This window comes from Anoplopoma fimbria, chromosome 5 (genome assembly GCF_027596085.1).
Source record: "Anoplopoma fimbria isolate UVic2021 breed Golden Eagle Sablefish chromosome 5, Afim_UVic_2022, whole genome shotgun sequence".
Classification (NCBI taxonomy): Eukaryota; Metazoa; Chordata; class Actinopteri; order Perciformes; family Anoplopomatidae; genus Anoplopoma; species Anoplopoma fimbria.
This window is the reverse complement of record NC_072453.1, coordinates 13,027,063-13,045,002: the sequence shown is the minus strand read 5'-3', so window position 1 is coordinate 13,045,002 and position 17,940 is coordinate 13,027,063. Positions and strand designations below refer to the sequence as shown.

The 17,940-nt window shown below is 39.0% G+C and overlaps 2 protein-coding genes across 3 annotated transcripts in view; one reads left to right on the top strand and one right to left on the bottom strand.

Moving 5' to 3' along the window:
- The window catches only part of becn1 (beclin 1, autophagy related), a 5,656-nt gene extending 466 nt beyond the window's left edge, over positions 1–5,190 (top strand). Inside the window, exons 2-12 of the mRNA XM_054598706.1 lie at positions 610–743; positions 861–925; positions 2,016–2,074; positions 2,236–2,326; positions 2,490–2,626; positions 2,717–2,911; positions 3,008–3,154; positions 3,333–3,482; positions 3,586–3,646; positions 3,745–3,887; positions 4,377–5,190. Of these exons, the coding sequence (XP_054454681.1) occupies positions 614–743; positions 861–925; positions 2,016–2,074; positions 2,236–2,326; positions 2,490–2,626; positions 2,717–2,911; positions 3,008–3,154; positions 3,333–3,482; positions 3,586–3,646; positions 3,745–3,887; positions 4,377–4,545 (1,347 nt within the window). The 5' untranslated portion in view covers positions 610–613 and the 3' untranslated portion in view covers positions 4,546–5,190. The remainder of the gene's footprint in view (positions 1–609; positions 744–860; positions 926–2,015; positions 2,075–2,235; positions 2,327–2,489; positions 2,627–2,716; positions 2,912–3,007; positions 3,155–3,332; positions 3,483–3,585; positions 3,647–3,744; positions 3,888–4,376) is intronic.
- A 274-nt stretch (positions 5,191–5,464) lies between these two features.
- LOC129091064 (serine/threonine-protein kinase tousled-like 2) lies at positions 5,465–17,300 on the bottom strand. Of its 2 annotated transcripts, XM_054598506.1 has the most exons (21): positions 16,994–17,300; positions 15,530–15,624; positions 14,122–14,193; positions 13,714–13,786; positions 13,521–13,558; positions 13,214–13,305; positions 11,753–11,861; positions 11,097–11,189; positions 10,503–10,613; positions 10,260–10,396; positions 10,023–10,175; positions 9,548–9,614; positions 9,303–9,400; positions 9,112–9,193; positions 8,772–8,863; positions 8,543–8,632; positions 7,641–7,810; positions 7,206–7,344; positions 6,911–7,022; positions 6,715–6,822; positions 5,465–6,490 (listed from the first exon to the last, which is right to left on the bottom strand). In XM_054598506.1, the coding sequence occupies exons 2-21, from the start codon at positions 15,620–15,622 to the stop codon at positions 6,317–6,319; spliced, it is 2,103 nt and encodes a 700-aa protein (XP_054454481.1). In that variant the 5' UTR covers positions 15,623–15,624; positions 16,994–17,300; the 3' UTR covers positions 5,465–6,316. The 2 variants fall into 2 exon arrangements, with proteins under 2 accessions (XP_054454481.1, XP_054454479.1); XM_054598504.1 differs by lacking the exon at positions 13,214–13,305 and having other exon boundaries at positions 11,753–11,860; positions 16,994–17,299.
- Between the last annotated feature and the right edge of the window lie 640 nt (positions 17,301–17,940).

The window sequence follows — 17,940 nt, the reverse complement described above, 5'->3', positions numbered from 1 at the left end:
CAAGAGAACTACTAGTCACCAGAAGTCATAAGTGCATCTCCTTTCTTAAACAAGCATCTTAAAGCATAAACCAGAGCAAAAGTATAGTGCAGAGGCAAATTACTACGAAAACAATAATTGCAACAGACTAATACGAATATAATAAGTGCTACAAACTACTACGAATAGGATAAGTGCAGTAAACAAATACGAATTCAATAAGTGCAGCGAACTGATACGAATACAGTAAGTGCTACGAGGAAGGCTCAGGGTAGTACTTAAAACAAAATTATAATACAAGCTGTTCTCTGTGGTTCACTTTTTTAAAATACAAGCTGTTCTATGTGGTTAGTTCTCTGTGGTTCATACATACAAGCTGTTCTCTGTGGTTCACTTTTAAACACAGAGAAAAAAAAACAACAACAAGCTGTTCTCTGTGGTTCACTTTTAAACATACAAGCTGTTCTCTGTGGTTCACTTTTAAACATACAAGCTGTTCTCTGTGGTTCACTTTTAAACATACAAGCTGTTCTCTGTGGTTCACTTTTAAACATACAAGCTGTCACTTGTGCTAATCACTGCATGTTAGTTATGTATATGTGTTTTATGTCTTCACACGTGTTCCTGTAGTAAAATGATGGAGGGCTCCAAGTCGTCGAGCACAACCATGCAGGTCAGCTTCGTGTGTCAGCGGTGCTGTCAGCCGCTTAAACTGGACACGTCTTTCAATGTCCTCGATCGGGTCACGATCCAGGAGCTTATTGGTATGTATAAAACCAGCAGCATAGATGACCAGTGCAGTCAAATGTAACGTTTGGGAGATTTGTAGTTTAGGTGCGTTCAAGCTGCTCCTTCTGATATCATCCATCTCTCCTCCTCAGCTCCGTTGGTCACAGTGACTCCCAGCAAACAGGCTGGCAGCACTGAGGGGGAGACAGCACCAGAGGTTGGTACAGCAACAACAAAAATACATATATATATATATACAGTACCAGTCAAAAGTTTTTTTATTTTATATATATACAGTACCAGTCAAAAGTTTGGGCACACCTTCTCATTCAATGGTTTTTCTTTATTTTTATTTTTATTTTTTTTTCTTTTTTTATATATATACAGTACCAGTCAAAAGTTTGGACACACCTTCTCATTCAATGGTTTTTCTTTATTTTTATTTTTTTTATATATTTATTTTTTTATATATATATACAGTACCAGTCAAAAGTTTGGACACACCTTCTCATTCAATGGTTTTTCTTTATTTTTATTTTTATTTTATATATTTATTTTATTTTATATATATACAGTACCAGTCAAAAGTTTGGACACCTTCTCATTCAATGGTTTTTCTTTATTTTAATTTTTTTCTACATTGTGGATTAATATTGAAGACATCCAAACTATGAAGGAACACATATGGAATTATGTGGTAAACAAACAAATGCTCAACAAACCAGAATATGTTTTATATTTTAGATTCTTCAAAGTAGTTGAATGAGAAGGTGTGTCCAAACTTTTGACTGGTACTGTATTTATATGCACACACATACATATTTGGTAGTATGCTGTCAGGGTATTTTCAGCACAAGATTACACTGAATGTGACTGCAAATACCTGGAATTTATGTGCGCTACTGTGCTGAGCAACTACTGTCACCATCAACCCATCATTCTAGTTCAGTAACCCTAAAGATTACACGTTGGACAATACAGATAACCAGCCGTCACATAGTTTATGATTAAGTGTTATGGTTTGGAAATACTGCATCATTATGCCACTTAGCAAAAACATATGTAAATTAAAGTTGCAGCATATTTTAAAGAAACCAGCATTAAAGCTTTCTAACATCATGTTTCTGTTTGTACTTCACCCGTACAGTAAACTGATGTGATTGGATAACACCACTAACTTTTTATTCTCTTTAAAATCCAATCTGCAAGACTTTTAGAAGACCTAAGACTTAAGCAATCGATTTTTTTCTGAGTGAAAATATTTTATGAGCAGACGTAAGTGTCTCACAATTATATTTTCCTCCCAGGAGACCTTTGTAGAAAACAAGCAAGATGGAGTGTCAAGAAAATACATCCCTCCTGCACGGTGAGCGCTCAAGTCTTATATATAATAATACTTGTTTTAATTTACATGTGTTGATTATCTCTTACTTGTTATTTTCCTCTGTCAATTGAGCTGTGGCTTAACTTGCAAATGCAGTATATCCAGCAGCAAAGTTGACTGAACCTCTTAATCCTGCCCTATAGCATGATGTCAACAGAGAGCGCCAACAGCTTCACACTGATTGGAGAAGCATCGGATGGTGGCACCATGGAAAATCTCAGTCGAAGGCTGAAGGTAAAGTCAACTTTAACTTTGCGGGGAAAAAATGTTACTTCCATTATTCTCATTCCAGTTTCATCTGCTCATAAGATTTTGGCACGAATAGCAGACAAGTAGGCTGTCGAAGGAGCAGTTTGTCAGAATGAACTCGTTTTACCTCTGATCCTCTCCCACCCAGGTGACCAGTGACCTGTTTGACATCATGTCGGGCCAGACAGACGTGGACCACCCGCTGTGTGAGGAATGTACCGACACCTTGCTCGATCACCTGGACACGCAGCTCAACATCACGGAGAACGAATGCCAGAATTACAAGTGAGCTGGTGCACAACAAATATTCCAAAAGCCAATTTTATAAGCTGTAAGTGTGTTGTAATGACACACTGTTTGTGAATGTATTTTCAGGCAGTGCTTGGAGCTGCTGTCACACCTGCAGGTGGAGGGAGAGGACACCCTGCTGGCAGAGCTCCATCAGCTGAAGGAGGAGGAGGAGGCTCTGGTCCAGGAGCTGGAGACAGTGGAGGAGCAGAGGGCTGCTGTGGCCCAGGAACTGATCCAGAGCAGGGTCCACTCTCAGCAGCTGGATACAGAGGAGCTACAGTGAGTCACCCAAGGGTTTGTCTTCTCATTTGACAGTGCTACAAATGAGAACAGCAGCTAACAGTTCAGTCTCTTTTCACTGCTTTGCACCAAAAGGTACCAGAAGGAGTACAGTGAATTTAAACGTCAACAGCTGGAGCTGGATGATGAGCTGAAGAGTGTTGACAACCAGATGCGTTACTGTCAGATTCAGCTAGATCGTCTGAAAAAGACCAACGTCTTCAACGCCACATTTCACATATGGTATGCTATGCCACAAACACTAAAAAAAGTTGTTGTGTATGCTGAGGATAAATAATTGAGTTTTTCTGTCAACCAATAAACCATGACTGAGCAGATATTTAATATAGGCCTCCGGGAAGAAGTTGAATCAATGCCAATCGAGTTAGAATGTGAATTGTTCGTCTCTGTTCTTCTCCAGGCACAGCGGCCAGTTTGGAACCATAAACAACTTCCGTCTGGGTCGCCTTCCCAGCGTCCCAGTGGAGTGGAATGAGATCAATGCGGCCTGGGGGCAGACGGTGCTGCTGCTGCACGCTCTTGCCAACAAAATGGGGCTCCGCTTCCAGAGGTGCACATTGTTGTTTGTTTTATTTTCCGTCAGTTGTTTATGATCAAGGTTCATTATGAATATTCAGTGCAAAATGAAGCTCAAATAGCACTTCTCTCTTCAGATATCGTCTTGTCCCGTACGGAAACCACTCATACTTAGAGTCACTGACAGACAAGTCCAAGGTAATACATAGAATATTTTCAAACACAGCTCTCCCATCATTTAAAAACCTCCTCCAGGCTCCAATTCTGCCCTTTCTTTCCGTCTTGTGTTTGTCCAGGAACTTCCTCTGTACTGCTCAGGTGGCCTGAGGTTCTTCTGGGACAATAAATTCGATCACGCCATGGTGGCCTTCCTGGACTGTGTCCAGCAGTTCAAAGAGGAGGTGGAAAAAGGAGACACTGGCTTCTGCCTTCCATACAGGTCAGATACCCGCATACCGGCACGATGTGCACATTCTGTAAATAAATATCCGCGTGCAAGCTGTAAATATTTATGATGTTTGAAAGCACATTCTAAACCATTAGCTTGATTTATTCTAGCCAGAGAATGGTCTGCTTTGATTATGCTTTTGAGGCAAATAAGGGATGTTTGGGAAAGCTTTGGCTACACAACCCTTTGAATTATTTAAGCATTGCCTCCATTTCATGAATTACAAAAATGCTTTTCTTCTGTATCTAGCCTTATGGAGCTCACAGTCAAATCTCACTGAGTTCTATTTATAAATTTAGACTACACCTACTCTGCACTGGTTCCTTTACACACATATAAAGCCTACACAGTGGTGAAACATGACACCAAATCCCTTCTTTACCAAGCTGAACAACAGAGATTGGCCTGGTGGCCATGGTGACATGAGACCTTCAGAAACTCAACATCTGAAAGAAGTTATTGTTTTATTCCATGTCTCAGGATGGATGTGGAGAAGGGCAAGATCGAAGACACTGGTGGCAGCGGCGGCTCCTACTCCATCAAAACCCAATTCAACTCTGAGGAGCAGTGGACAAAGGCACTCAAGTTTATGCTCACCAACCTGAAGTGGGGACTGGCCTGGGTCACATCACAGTTCTACAACAGATAGACTTTCTGGACAATGTCTTGTGATATTGCATATGTTGCATATGCTCCTCTGAAGGATGGATTTTGTGTGAATAATATTACTTTCTAGGCCAAAGGAAAATAAATAGTTATGTGTAAGCCATTTTGGTAAAGTCTTTTCAGTACAAAAGAAGCATGAATCAAAGTTGTAGATCTTCAGTCCTGATTGTCTGTGTTTTTACATTTTACAAAGAGAGGATACTTTGGGTTTCACTTTGGAAGCATTAAAGACCGGCCCCGGTTTGTAGTCACGTCTCCCGTAGCGAGCAGGATGAGATAACTACATGTGCGTCTTTTAATTTATTTTTAATCGCCTGCTTCACTAATTAATATCTGGCTTTGACTGAAAAGCTGACGTTGCATTAAGAAAACCTCACACTTCCTCAGACTAGAATGTAATTTTTAAAAAATCTTCACCAAAATCACTTCTAACCACTTTATCAAGTTCAAGGTATCCTTGCTCTCTGGTTGCACTGCACAGCTTTGAAATAACTAACTTTCTCCACAATGAGACAAATGTTTTAGTCAATTTCCCAATTACATAACTTGTACCATAACATTTAATCGGTCTGTTATAGATACAATGGATACTTTTAATGGTGGGATTTGAGTTAATAAAACATTTCATGCTGTGAAAAAAAATGTCTGATGTGCAGTTTCTTGTAGATTGAATGCATATTGATTGATATTAATGATAACGAAACACATTTGAAACACATTCATGAAACTACATAACGATATACCAACGGCAACAGCATGAATGATTAAACCAATAAATACTCAAAATGGAATTTGGTTAAAAAAAAACAATCAGTGCAATTCTTAAGTATTATTATGTCATTTGCAATAAATTCTTACCATTTGTCATGACTTTTCCAAAATCAAGTTAAGACACCGCAGAGTTCATCAAATGTTTTTTTAATGGTTTCATAATTATTTCTGTGTAATCTTAACTCATTACAGCACTCAATCATAGTCAGCCCCCCTATAAGGTTAACAAAAACTTTAGAGGGGGGTCAATTTTATGGAAAAATATGGACTTAATTAAAAATAAGCTGACTTCCAGTTATCCAGTAAAATATTTAAAATAGGTCAAAACCAGATACTCTTTCCGGAATCAGCCCTCTTCTGTGTCAAGTCATTTATGAACCTCTAACAGTGCCATGTCAACAAGTCAGGCCTTCAACTTTGGTCATCAGTCATTCCTCATTACCTGTAGGAGCCCTTCCTCAAAGAAACAGGTTCAAACCTATAAGGGATACTATAGAAACTGAAAATGTTAGCTTGGAAATAGTTTGATAGATGATGCATTTGAAGCAGAATGGGATGAAATGTCTTCCAAACCTTCCACAGAGCTCAGGCAGGTGATCTTTGACACATGGCGAACTTCTCAGCCTGTCGTTTGTGCAATTTTTCGGGTGCTTAAACTATATATTGGGTGAAAAAAGCCCCTTAAAAGGTTTCTGTTAGTGCATGCATATGGGCATATCTTTGGGTTCTACTGAGCCCACAGCCACAGACTGGCCCTTCATTTTTTTTTTAGCACTTGGATGATCGTGGTGGGCACGATTCTTACTACATCACCATGTCATCCATCGTTTTGGTTGCATTTACACTTTTAGGATCCCTACATCCCATCATGCTCTCTGCCTGCTCCCGATCAAGAGAGCAAAGGAGGAGTTCATCATGTGTGGAAATGTCTCCGCGTGGCTTTGTCTTCACCAGGGTTTTATTCCGCTTTTTTTCAGCTCTTTTCAGTTGGAGGCACTGCTGCCGTAGCAGCCGGAAGTGGAGGGAAGAGGAGGAGCCTGAGGTGTGCTGCTGGCCAGGGCTTTGCGAATATGGGGCATAAGGTACGGGTCGCTGGCCAACTGCAGCACATCCACACGGTCCTCCTTATGATAAGCCAGGCAACGTCGAATGAAGGCCTATGAAGTGAAAGAGAGTGGGGGAAAAAAATATTATTTCTGAACCACTTCCACTTTCTTTCTTGGGCTACTTGCAACTAATATTGCTTCTGGAGTAAAAATTTAATTTAATGGGGCCTTTAAAACGTAGAAAGAAACTGAGTCAGTGATGTTGTATATATGTATAAAGTGTAACGGGAAAAGTGCAGTTACTTTATAGTTTTTGAGAGAAATAAGTACCACACCTTTGCTTCTGTGGTGACCACAGGTTTGGGGGGGAACTGCACCTCAGTGGCTTTTAATATGGTGTTTTCTTGAAGGATATCTTGCTGTGACTGGTTGTGACCGAACGGCTGGAAGAAGAGAAAAGGGAGACGGTGAACAGAGAGCTGAAGAATCAGACAACAAAATCCCTGTTAAAGAATACAGGTCGGTGGTTACCTTGCGTCCATATAAGCTCTGGTAGAAGATGACCCCGACTGACCAAACATCCACCTTGTTGGATATTTTGGGGGGCTCCTTACCCACCACAAAGCACTCAGGAGGCAGGTACCTGTGAGCCACACCATCACAACATGAGATTAAAAAAGGTTCTCTCTGCACAGTTTTCTAAATAAAAAGGGGAAGTGAATTAAATTAACAACATTTACATCACTGGACTGAGCCTCTGCTACAGACTTATGAAGCCATATTTGTTGCGTGGTTACTGAATGCAGTGAAATGTGTCTCTGTGTACCAGTAGGTCCCGGCTCCTTGAGAGGTGAGCTCCATGCCATCTGCAGAGTTGTAGCTGTCATCATCCATGATCTTGGACAGGCCAAAGTCAGTAATTTTTATCTCTCCACAAGCTGTGCCGTTTACTAACAGGATGTTTCCTAAAACCAGAACAGTAAATGGAAGTGTAAAAGTTAAATTGCAAACATATGACTGTAAACAGCCTTTTCTGAGTAATAAATACATGTTTGCACATATGAGCAAATATTGATCTGCATTACATCTGACCCAGATTATTTTGATGTTCGGCTACGTTGCTTTGTGAAACGTGACTAATTCATCAGAGGAACTGAGTGAATTGGGAAAAATCTGTTTGATAAATTAATTAACATTTAAAATGACAAGGCGAATGTCTATCTATTCTTTAACTGAGGGGCGACGACAAAATGACAAATACCAGGCTTGAGGTCGTAGTGGATGATGGGTGGGCGAATCTGGTTGAGGTACTTGAGGGCGTTGACAATCTGCAGGACGATAGAGCGGCCCTCCTTCTCGGACATCAGCTTATTCTGCTTCAAGTAGAAATCCAGATCATTGCCTTCACAGTACTCCAGCACTGTGCAGAACCTGCAAGACGTATTCAACAGATCATGTGGGGGGTTTTCATCACCTTTTAAGTTGGTTTGGCAAACTTTATAGCAAACAGTATATCATTTAAAAATTCAACAGTTATGCATCTGCATTGTCATTAATTTGGAGTAATTTTTCTGGCCAGCTGGTGAATGTAAGGCTTATATTTGCAGTATTTTAGATCAGTCTTAACTCTTGAGGTGTGTGTGTGTGTGTGTGTGTGTGTGTGTGTGTGTGTGTGTGTGTGTGTGTGTGTGTGTATATATATATATATATATATATATATATATATATATATATATATATATATATATATATCTGGCTACTTAGGTGCTAAATGCTCCACAAAGTTCACTAGCTAGTCGCTAATTTTGTCTCTCTGCCATTTGGTACTGAGAACGTTCTGTACAGTGAGTTTTTACACAGAAAACAACTGTATGAGAGCGATGACGGTAAACCAAAAGAGTAAAGTTGCAGACTGGAAATCAATGAGCTGAATCTTTCTATAAAGCTGTGTAAAGCAGATAGGAGCTGCATATTTAGGTGATAAGTCTCTGTAGGTTCATCACTAAAACACACTGTTTTTCAAAAACTATAAATTATAGCTGCTTTAAAATGTTTGTTCTCCTTTTTAGCACTATATGATGTTTAGCACTTAATGTGGCACATTACAGGCTTTACATTTGCATTTTTGACATTTATGAGCTTTATGTAGAATGATTCACTTACGAGTCTGTGTCGAGTGAGAAATAGTCGTAGAGTTTGACTATTCTCGGGTGGTCAAGTTCTTTGTGGATTCTGTACTCTCTACAGGCATGTCTGAAAAGACAATAACCATTAAGTAACTTTTTAAAAACATCACAAATAACAGTTTTCAGCTGTAAAATTGAATTATCAAAAGATTTCTAATTATGCAAAGAAAGAACATCAGGCACGGTGAACAGAGGTGTAGACTCACTTGTGGTAGTTTTGCTTCTTCTCTTCCCTCCAGTTCTTGTTAAGTTGATGGATTTTAATGGCCACAAACCTTTGCTCTGTCAAATCAAAAGCCTACACAAAAATATACCACAACAATAAACACAAAGTCAGAGAAGACCACTAGAACCAGAAAGTTACAGAGAACGCTTTATCAGTTGCTGTTTACTACAGCGATACAGAGTGTTGTGAGTCTCATAACAATGCCATCTTTATCTTATGTTATTCAAAGAGACCCAGCAAATATAGAGAGAAAGTGTATACTCTGGTACTCATAAAGAATGGAAGTAGAAAGACACAAAGGGCAAATGGCACAAGCTTACCTTAAAAACTTCACTAAAGCCACCTCTTCCAAGTAAATGTAATAGCAGATATCGGTCGTTCAGCGTGGGCTGGTCTTTAAACCTATAGGAGAAGAGTTTCATAAAACAGCTTACTTTTTCAAACTGGGTCTTTAAGATAAAAGCTAATTACAGAACTTGTGAAACGCATGCTAAACTGAGAGGATACATACTGTGAGTTGTCCTCGTTATGGATTCTTTTCAACTCTCGAATGTGCAGGTTTCTTACTCGCTCCAAATGCTCCAGTTCAGACTGGATCTCTGCTTCTTCCTATAAACAACCACACAAATCTATCATCTACCTCAACCCTTGATAAACAGAAACAGGTAAGAGCAGTACTACAGGTCTCTAGGTTGGAAACAAATCCCCAAAACAACAAAAACAAAGAAAAAGCTGCTTTAAGTGGTGAACTGGTACCTTTTTTAGATGACCGATTCGAAGTTTAAAAATCTCCTCTTGCTCATGATATTCTGCCAGGGACAACCTGTGTGAGATAAAGTGGCAACAGTTTGTTATTTATTACATTGTAACCAGGTCAGTTGTGAGAAGATAAAAAAAAAACTTAACATGCTACACTTTTACTTCAAATAAAATGGAAAAGTAAAAAGAAAGGAAATACAAAGCCTCCTTATTATAGATCGGTTCAAATCTGACTTAATAAATTGTCTCAACGAAAAGAAGAAAAGGGTTTCAGATTTTGTGTCAATTTGATATTCTACTGTTAAGATAAAGCTCCAAGTGTCAGTAGTAACTACTTAAAATCATCATGATATATTTTAGAATAATAACATTGGCCTTTAAGATCAGAAAAAAAGCATATTGTATAATTTGGGGCTGGTCTATGTGAAACATCTACCGTGTGAAATAATTAAACTATTATATGTAATCTTACGCTTCACTCTCCTGGCCGTTGCTCCTGCTCTTTCGTTTGTTTGGTTCCAGGCTAGGTGGAGGTGTCTGGACCATGGGTGGAGGTTTCCTCTTTCCCAGCAACTTTCTCTGCCTCTCAATGTCTTCCCGCTGCATGTTGACTCGCTCCTGCTGCCTGGAACATGTAAGAACAATGTAGTTCCTTGTATGCAGATTGGACAAAATGTAAACATATGTTTGTGTATATTTGCGTGCTGACTTTATGAGGTTCTGGAAGGCATATCCATCTGTCCACTGCTCGGTGAAGGAGGCTCCGTGCCGTACGGTGGTGAAGTGGCCCAGACGTAGACGATCCTGCATGCTCTTGTCCCTGCAAGCCATCTTCTCCTGCTTTGACTGCGAAAAAAGATGAATTCAAAATTGGGCACACACGCTTCAACAAGCTAACACAAGCTGTCTCTTTCAAATAAACACATTTGTGCAAATGCATATGTACACCCACCTTCTCGATTATGAGCTTCTTGCTCATTGTCACACATTTGTTAAGCCGTTCCTTGTAGCGTTCCAACATCTTCTGCTGCTCATCTACCTGCCGCCTCAAGTCACAGTTAGCCTGCAAAAAAAAAACACCACATCATCACTCTGACATTTAATTCTAATGAAAACATGGATTCACGGCTGTTTTATAAACTGACATGATGCAACAAATGTGTGTCAGTATGCTGACATTTACACCAAATATATTTTAAGCAAAACATGGCATTTGAAAGCTGCAACCAGAGTGGTGCAGTATATTACTTGGGTTGTTGTGACAAGTGGCAGCACATTTGTCCTGATTGGGAAGTTAATATTAAGGGCATTTGTGAATGGGCCAAATACTATACATTTATATTTAAACATATCCTTGACTGTGTGTGACATTAATCATTATTTAATTAATCATTGTTAGACGACTTTAACGTGGTATTTCAGTTTAAGATTTTGTCAGGAATAAAATGATAACTGCTCTGAAGTTCTTTCAAATGGTCCAAATGCTCCAGACTAAGTTCAGCTCATCAAATTTTATAGACAGATTTGAAATATTTTCTTATCCTACCCTCAGCAGGTCGTCTATCCTCCCCTCTTTCTTCTCCAGGTCAGAGTGCTTGTCCTTCTCCAGGGCTGTCAGTTTCAACAGCGTCAGCTCTGACTAAGGAAGAAGGGCAAAGACAGAGACAAGCCCACAATTAACATCTCATCAATAACAAAACAGACCATCATCATAAATGCATCAAAATCAGACGTTGGTGTCTTGGTTAGCAGACGTGAATTCAAAATGCTGACCTTTAATTAGGCCAATTAGTGTAATGTGCAAGGATAGCTTGGTGTTTGTGGCAAGTATTGTGTCAGAAGAACTGCAGTGTGGGTAGAAGGGCCTTTGGAAATTTGACCTTTAATTCTTGCACATCTTGACCAACTAGTGTCATTTTTAAATGGCAAAAGAAGGTGGGAAGTTGCATCATCTCTAAAAGTTTGTTCAAACTCAACTATTGGTGTCTAAAATGCCATTTTTTCTAAAGATGGTGCAGTTTTTGAAAAATAAAAAGGACAAAATCATTAGTTCTTGTAAGAGGTAGGTGTAAAAGGCCGAGCTAGATGCAAAGTGGCTTCAATTTAAAACCAAGGTGCTTTAACATTGTGACTGAAAATATACTGAAGGAACAATCTGAAAGGTTGGTGTAAAGTGGAGGTCCAGGTCAGCAAGTGAGTTACCTGGATGGCTTTGTGTGAGTATGAGTGTGTGGGGGCTGTCTTCACAGAGCTGCAAGATGAAGAGTCTGTGTGGGCTGAGCCTGTGGACGAAGGACTGCCTTGCTGAAACTGCATCCCAGAGAGACATAAAAAAGGAGAGAGAGGTAGACAGACACAGAGGGGTAAAATATAACAATTATGCAATAAAGACAGCATAGGGGGATTATAAAATAGCAGAAAATGTTAAAAGGAACAAATAGCTATTAAGGGGGAGAAATGAAAATGTAATTGCACAATTATTCAGGTATTGAGTTGTTCAGTCCATTTGAAATAAATAAAGAAATACTGTTTCACTCATTATTTTGCCAAGCATGACATTGCTTTATCATTTAGGGATTTAGAAAGGGCAGGTAATTATAGAGTGCTGTAAAATCTTTTTAGAGTTTTAATGAATGTGTTTTGTAGCCTGTACATCTGTCACTATACAGGTCTTTTAATAGACCAAATCCAAATATGCTAGAGAATTCTTGAACGTTTGTAAATACAACTGATACACACTTTACTACTACAGACTACATCCACACAAAAGATCTTGCATAAACAACAACAACACCACCAATAACATATCTCTTTCATGGCAGCAAAATATGGGAGTATTCAAGGATGAAATGTTTGACAGACAGTGTTTGCTCATTTGTTGCACTTAAAACAATTATAAGTCCCTGTTTAGACACACATTAGCACTGTGAGGATAAACGAGTCCTGTTGCTGTGAGATGCTGTTTACATGCCGTTTAGTAGAAAGTGAACAAGGTTGTGTAGTTGTCATGAGTATGTTATCTCAACATAGGGGAATGAAAATGAAAAGGTGAAGAAATTATTTTGGATTAATTCGATTAATGCAGAATATTGTCAGCAACAGCCAATATAAACTTGGCACCAATTTTACATAACGTACACATGGTCCTCATGTACTGCTCCCTGCCTTACATGCCAGCTCATTGTGTAAAACCTACAACCAAACCAACATCTAAAAACATCACCAACACCAGGACTGAAAACATTAACATTAACTGATTTGTTTCTCTGGTTAATGGTCAGAGTTTGATAAACACCACACACACTCAGCTGACCTGTCATAGCTACTCACTCCTTTTTGTGCTTATTTTCCATTTCTGTTAAAGTCAAACCAAAATAAAAATATTTCAGTAAATTATCTTTTTAAAAACCCCAAATGAATGTTTATCACTTTCACTGGCTGAATGGATCCCGACAAACCAAACAATGGTTTGATTTTTGTATAAAAACATAACTTTATCAAAACATGCCTAACCAACCCTCTGCAATTAAGAGGATACCGATAATAATAAAAAAAATAGACAAAGACCAATCAACAGATTAATTTGACACTGGCTAAAGCTTTTACAGCTGGTAAACCAACAGCAAACCAACTGAAGAGAGCAAAAGCAGTAGAAAGCTATGGAGATGGTTGCTGGTGCTCACCAGAGGAGAGGAGCGCACCAGCATGGGGATGCCCCGGGCCGGACTGGTGCCAGAGCCACTGCTGCCAGCAAACTGGCCACAGGGCAGGTGGCAGAGAGTGAAAACAAGAAAGACAGAAAGAAAGAAGACCGATTTGTTATTTAGGAAGAATGTGATGGAGGACCATACTGGCATAGGAGGAAAGTGAGGGTGAAGAAGACATCACACTAAAGTTTGAGAGTGATTTGAAACAATACATAGCAAAGGAGCCAGAATGCAAAATGAAGGCACCAGAAATAGGTACTCACCTCAAAGTAATCACTTATTTTTTGCCCTCTCCCTTTTCCTACAAAAAAAACAAAACAGTACAGGTTAGTTAAACATTTTAATAATTTGATACCATACTATGTTCCAAAGCATATAAACATACAGGAAAGCTGAACATTTTGGAATATAGGGGGCTGTTTCTGTTCTCTCTGTCAGTCAGTAGGTTGGACTTACCCTGGCTGTTGCTGTCATAGATGTCTCCTTTTCTCTTCCTGCATCTCTGATCATTGGACTTCTTCTCTGGTGTCTGACATGAGCAGAAAAGCAGGACAACTTAGCTTAGAACCATTAGGTTTACTCAATTAGCTACATTAATGTAATGGCAAATCAAGTTTATTGATTAATTGAAGCCTTGCATCTTTAATTATGTTTATAATTGCACTCCTCACTAAAAAAAATAACTTTTCACCACAATGCATAAAGAATAATAGCAGCTTCTTTTCTATGTTCAGTATTTTATGTATTGCCTTTGGGTTGTTTATGGTGTCACTGGCACTTTTCATAGCTGGAACCTTCAATTTATGCATTAAAATCCTGGTTACTGACATATGGATGAACCAGATATACTGCACTGTTCCCAACCTCCAGTTCCTTGTCACTGAGTGATCCCGCACTGCACAGAGACTGGTTGGATGATTCACTGTTGGCTGAACTCTGGAAAACGGAACAAACAAACGCACGCACACATTAGACCTGCTTGATTAGTCATGTGCTACTCTGGTAAGTAGATCCTAGTGATTAGGACTGGAAAGTTACATGACATTTTCTCACTTAATGGCATATTCTGTTCTATATTAAAATGTGGATGGAGTACTTACACCAAAGAGGGATGGTGTTTACAATTGTGATAGTTAATTCCGATTGTCAACCCTTTTACACTGATGTGTGTACGTTATTTTTCCACTCCTTGTATCTTATTTTTAGTAGGAATTTCAGCACATGCATCAAACACTCATAGCTCTAAAATTACTGTCATTAAGCTAAGATGCTCAGCTGGGATGCTTATACAAATACATCCCAATTTTGATCTACTGATCTTGAATTCACATCCTTTTGGTAAAATACGTTGGTGTCATCATCCTGCTAATGGCCAGCTGCACAGCCTGAAGAGACTAGGAAGAAACAGCAGGCTAATTGGTGCAGGAAGCTAATGCTTTTGAGGCCAGCTGTCATTCTGCTGCACAAGGTCACAAACACAGCCAGAAATGTTCTCATTTTTCCTCCTAATATAATGAGCATACTGTACACTTCACATTTTCATTGTAATGTCTCAAACATTTACTGTAGTCATCATACTAGCAACCTTAAATCATTCACACTCTAATACCACAGTGAGCAGGCCTAAAACATTTCTTTGACACCACAGGCCGATGCAGGAATGATAGAGATTGATTTCTAAGGGGTTGCCATTTTGTCAAACGCACACCCACACACAGTAATACCCAGTTCAACAGCAGGGTTGCAGCATAACACACAGCCTATGCTGTGAGCTTCAGCTGTGGTGCCATTTCAGTGTCACAGGTCTCCACTGAAACAAAGAGCTGCTGGCCAGCTCCCATGTCAGCCAAGACAGAGGTTGTCTTGTTTTAGCTTTCTCTCAGGAGACAAGATCATTCTACTGAGGGAAACTCTTGAATACTGGGCATCAGTCAATACTGGAAATAGAGAAGACTTCAAGTTTTTCTAATCTGTCAAGACTATCATAACAGAGCTGATCAGCTGCTCATGTTTGCACATATATAGTGGGTTTGAGGAATGTTTGCTTGAATGAAGACTGGGAGCTACTCTTTTATACCTCAAAATGTATTTCTGCAGGGATAACAAGGAACCCTCATTTAAATTTCTCAATAACAAAATACATTCAAATCAACTCCTGATACATCACATCTGAAGTGTAACATCTGCACAAACAATCTATACTTACAATAGCTGATTATTTTGAGCATCAAAACTATCTAACACAACTATTTTGCTATTAAGGGACGCTAACCTTGGCCACACCAACTCCAGTGAAGCGAGCCTCGAGCAGTTCCTGCCTGCGTGGGTCCAGGCTTAAAGCCTGGCTGTGAAGTCCTTCCATCATGCCTTGAAAGAGAGACAAAGATAATTTAATGAAAATATAATTTATGGGACTAACTGTGTTGGGTTATTGTCACACAAGAGAAGACTGCTGCACACGAATGAGGGAGTAGCACCAAAAAGAATGGCAATTTCATTCCTATTAAGAAGGCTGGCAGGACTTTTTTTTTTTTAATGACACATTGAAGAACTTCCCTGCAAAACTATTGAAATAACAAGTGTTGTTAAATGTAATACATTTAAATTCTATAGTTGTAGTTTTATGGTTGACTTTACCAATTGAACTAGCACTAAAAATTTACAAAAAGACACAGAACCATGTCAAAGATAGGTGTAATACGATTCTGTCATATCCTGGTGTGTTATGGACATTAATGTCTTTTCTTTCCAGTGACATTCATCATTACCAGTCAGCAAAGCCACTGAATCTGGACATCACTGGAGAGGGAGAGCTTTCCCCACTGTCACCACATGTTTCTAATGTAAATCTGACTTATATCTGAAGGTTTCATGGGGATGACAGTCACTCCAAAACAATAACTAAATAATAAAAAAAAACATTAAACAATAATTAACTAGTCTGTCAACTTGTGAATGTCACCTAGCTGGAGAAAATGGGCTGCTTCATATCAACTTCCATGACAATCCATTTAAAGGCTTAACTTTAATCAAGTTAACCAGTGTTTCAGTCAAGATATCTGCAGAAATTTGTTTCTTTTATTGACTTTACCAATTGAACTAGCACTAAAAAAAATTACAAAAAGACACAGAACCATGTCAAAGATAGGTGTAATACGATTCTGTCATATCCTGGTGTGTTATGGACATTAATGTCTTTTCTTTCCAGTGACATTCATCATAACTGGAGAGGGAGAGCTTTCCCCACTGTCACCACATGTTTCTAATGTAAATCTGACTTATATCTGAAGGTTTCATGGGGATGACAGTCACTCCAAAACAATAACTAAATAATAAAGACACATTAAACAATAATTAACTAGTCTGTCAACTTGTGAATGTCACCTAGCTGGAGAAAATGGGCTGCTTCATATCAACTTTAATCAAGTTAACCAGTGTTTCAGTCAAGATATCTGCAGAAATGTGTTTATTTTATTGACCATATGTTGACTAGCTCGGCTAATGCTAACTAGCCCTATGCTAGCTGTTTAACATTGGCAAATGCTATCAATGCTAATCAAAATCGGGTGAAACTATTAAGAAAGAAAAGACAAAACCCTCCCATGAATTGTCAAGTTACTGTAAACCTATTATTTCTTTGTTTGCAGCTAGGATATAACTGGTGATTAGCATTGAATGACAGCTAGCTAAGGCTAGCTAGCAGGCTAAGCTACCTAGCAGGCTAACGTTAGCTCACCTGGAGAACACCTCCCGCAGTTTTCACAGAGGATGTTGTCCGTCCATCCGGTGACAGAACACTCCCTAACAACTCCCACACATCTCAAATAAAGTTGCCAAAGATAAGTTATCCATTTAGCATCGTAGTTATCTCGAATCTGTTAGCTTAGCTCATTAGCTAGCTAAGGAGCGCAATGTGGCCGCAGGCGTCATCCGGACGGGAAGGCCCTGATCCCCGGGGTTTCCTTGTCAGCCCGGGCGCCCTTGCACGGGCGATCCTGGAGCTGTCAACGCTCTGAAGCCTCACAGCCAAGTGTTGTCACATTTCTGCTTCACTACTGGGACCAGTTTGTTTGAGTGTATCATGAACCAATCAGTAACTGTTTATGAATTCATTATGGACTGAAAGAGTCAAAAGCATTTCCATTCAGTGTTGTTTTCCCCCATCCATCCATAAAGATGCACTTTATGGTTCCCTCTATAGATAAATGTCTTGTAAACAAGCTTTGTAAAAGTGTTTGATTTCAATTCAAACCAGATTTCTTTTTTAGTTTAGGGGGTATGATTTAAATTTTGTTTCATATTTATTCTCATTATTATCTACCTTTTTGGACTGAAAGAGTCAAAAGCATTTCCATTCAGTGTTGTTTTTCCCCATCCATCCAAAGATGCACTTTATGGTTCCCTCTATAGATAAATGTCTTGTAAACAAGCTTTGTAAAAGTGTTTGATTTCAATTCAAACCAGATTTCTTTTTTAGTTTAGGGGGTATGATTTAAATTTTATCTACCTTTTTGGACTGAAAGAGTCAAAAGCATTTCCATTCAGTGTTGTTTTCCCCCATCCATCCAAAGATGCACTTTATGGTTCCCTCTATAGATAAATGTCTTGTAAACAAGCTTTGTAAAAGTGTTTGATTTCAATTCAAACCAGATTGCTTTTTAGTTTAGGGGGTATGATTTAAAT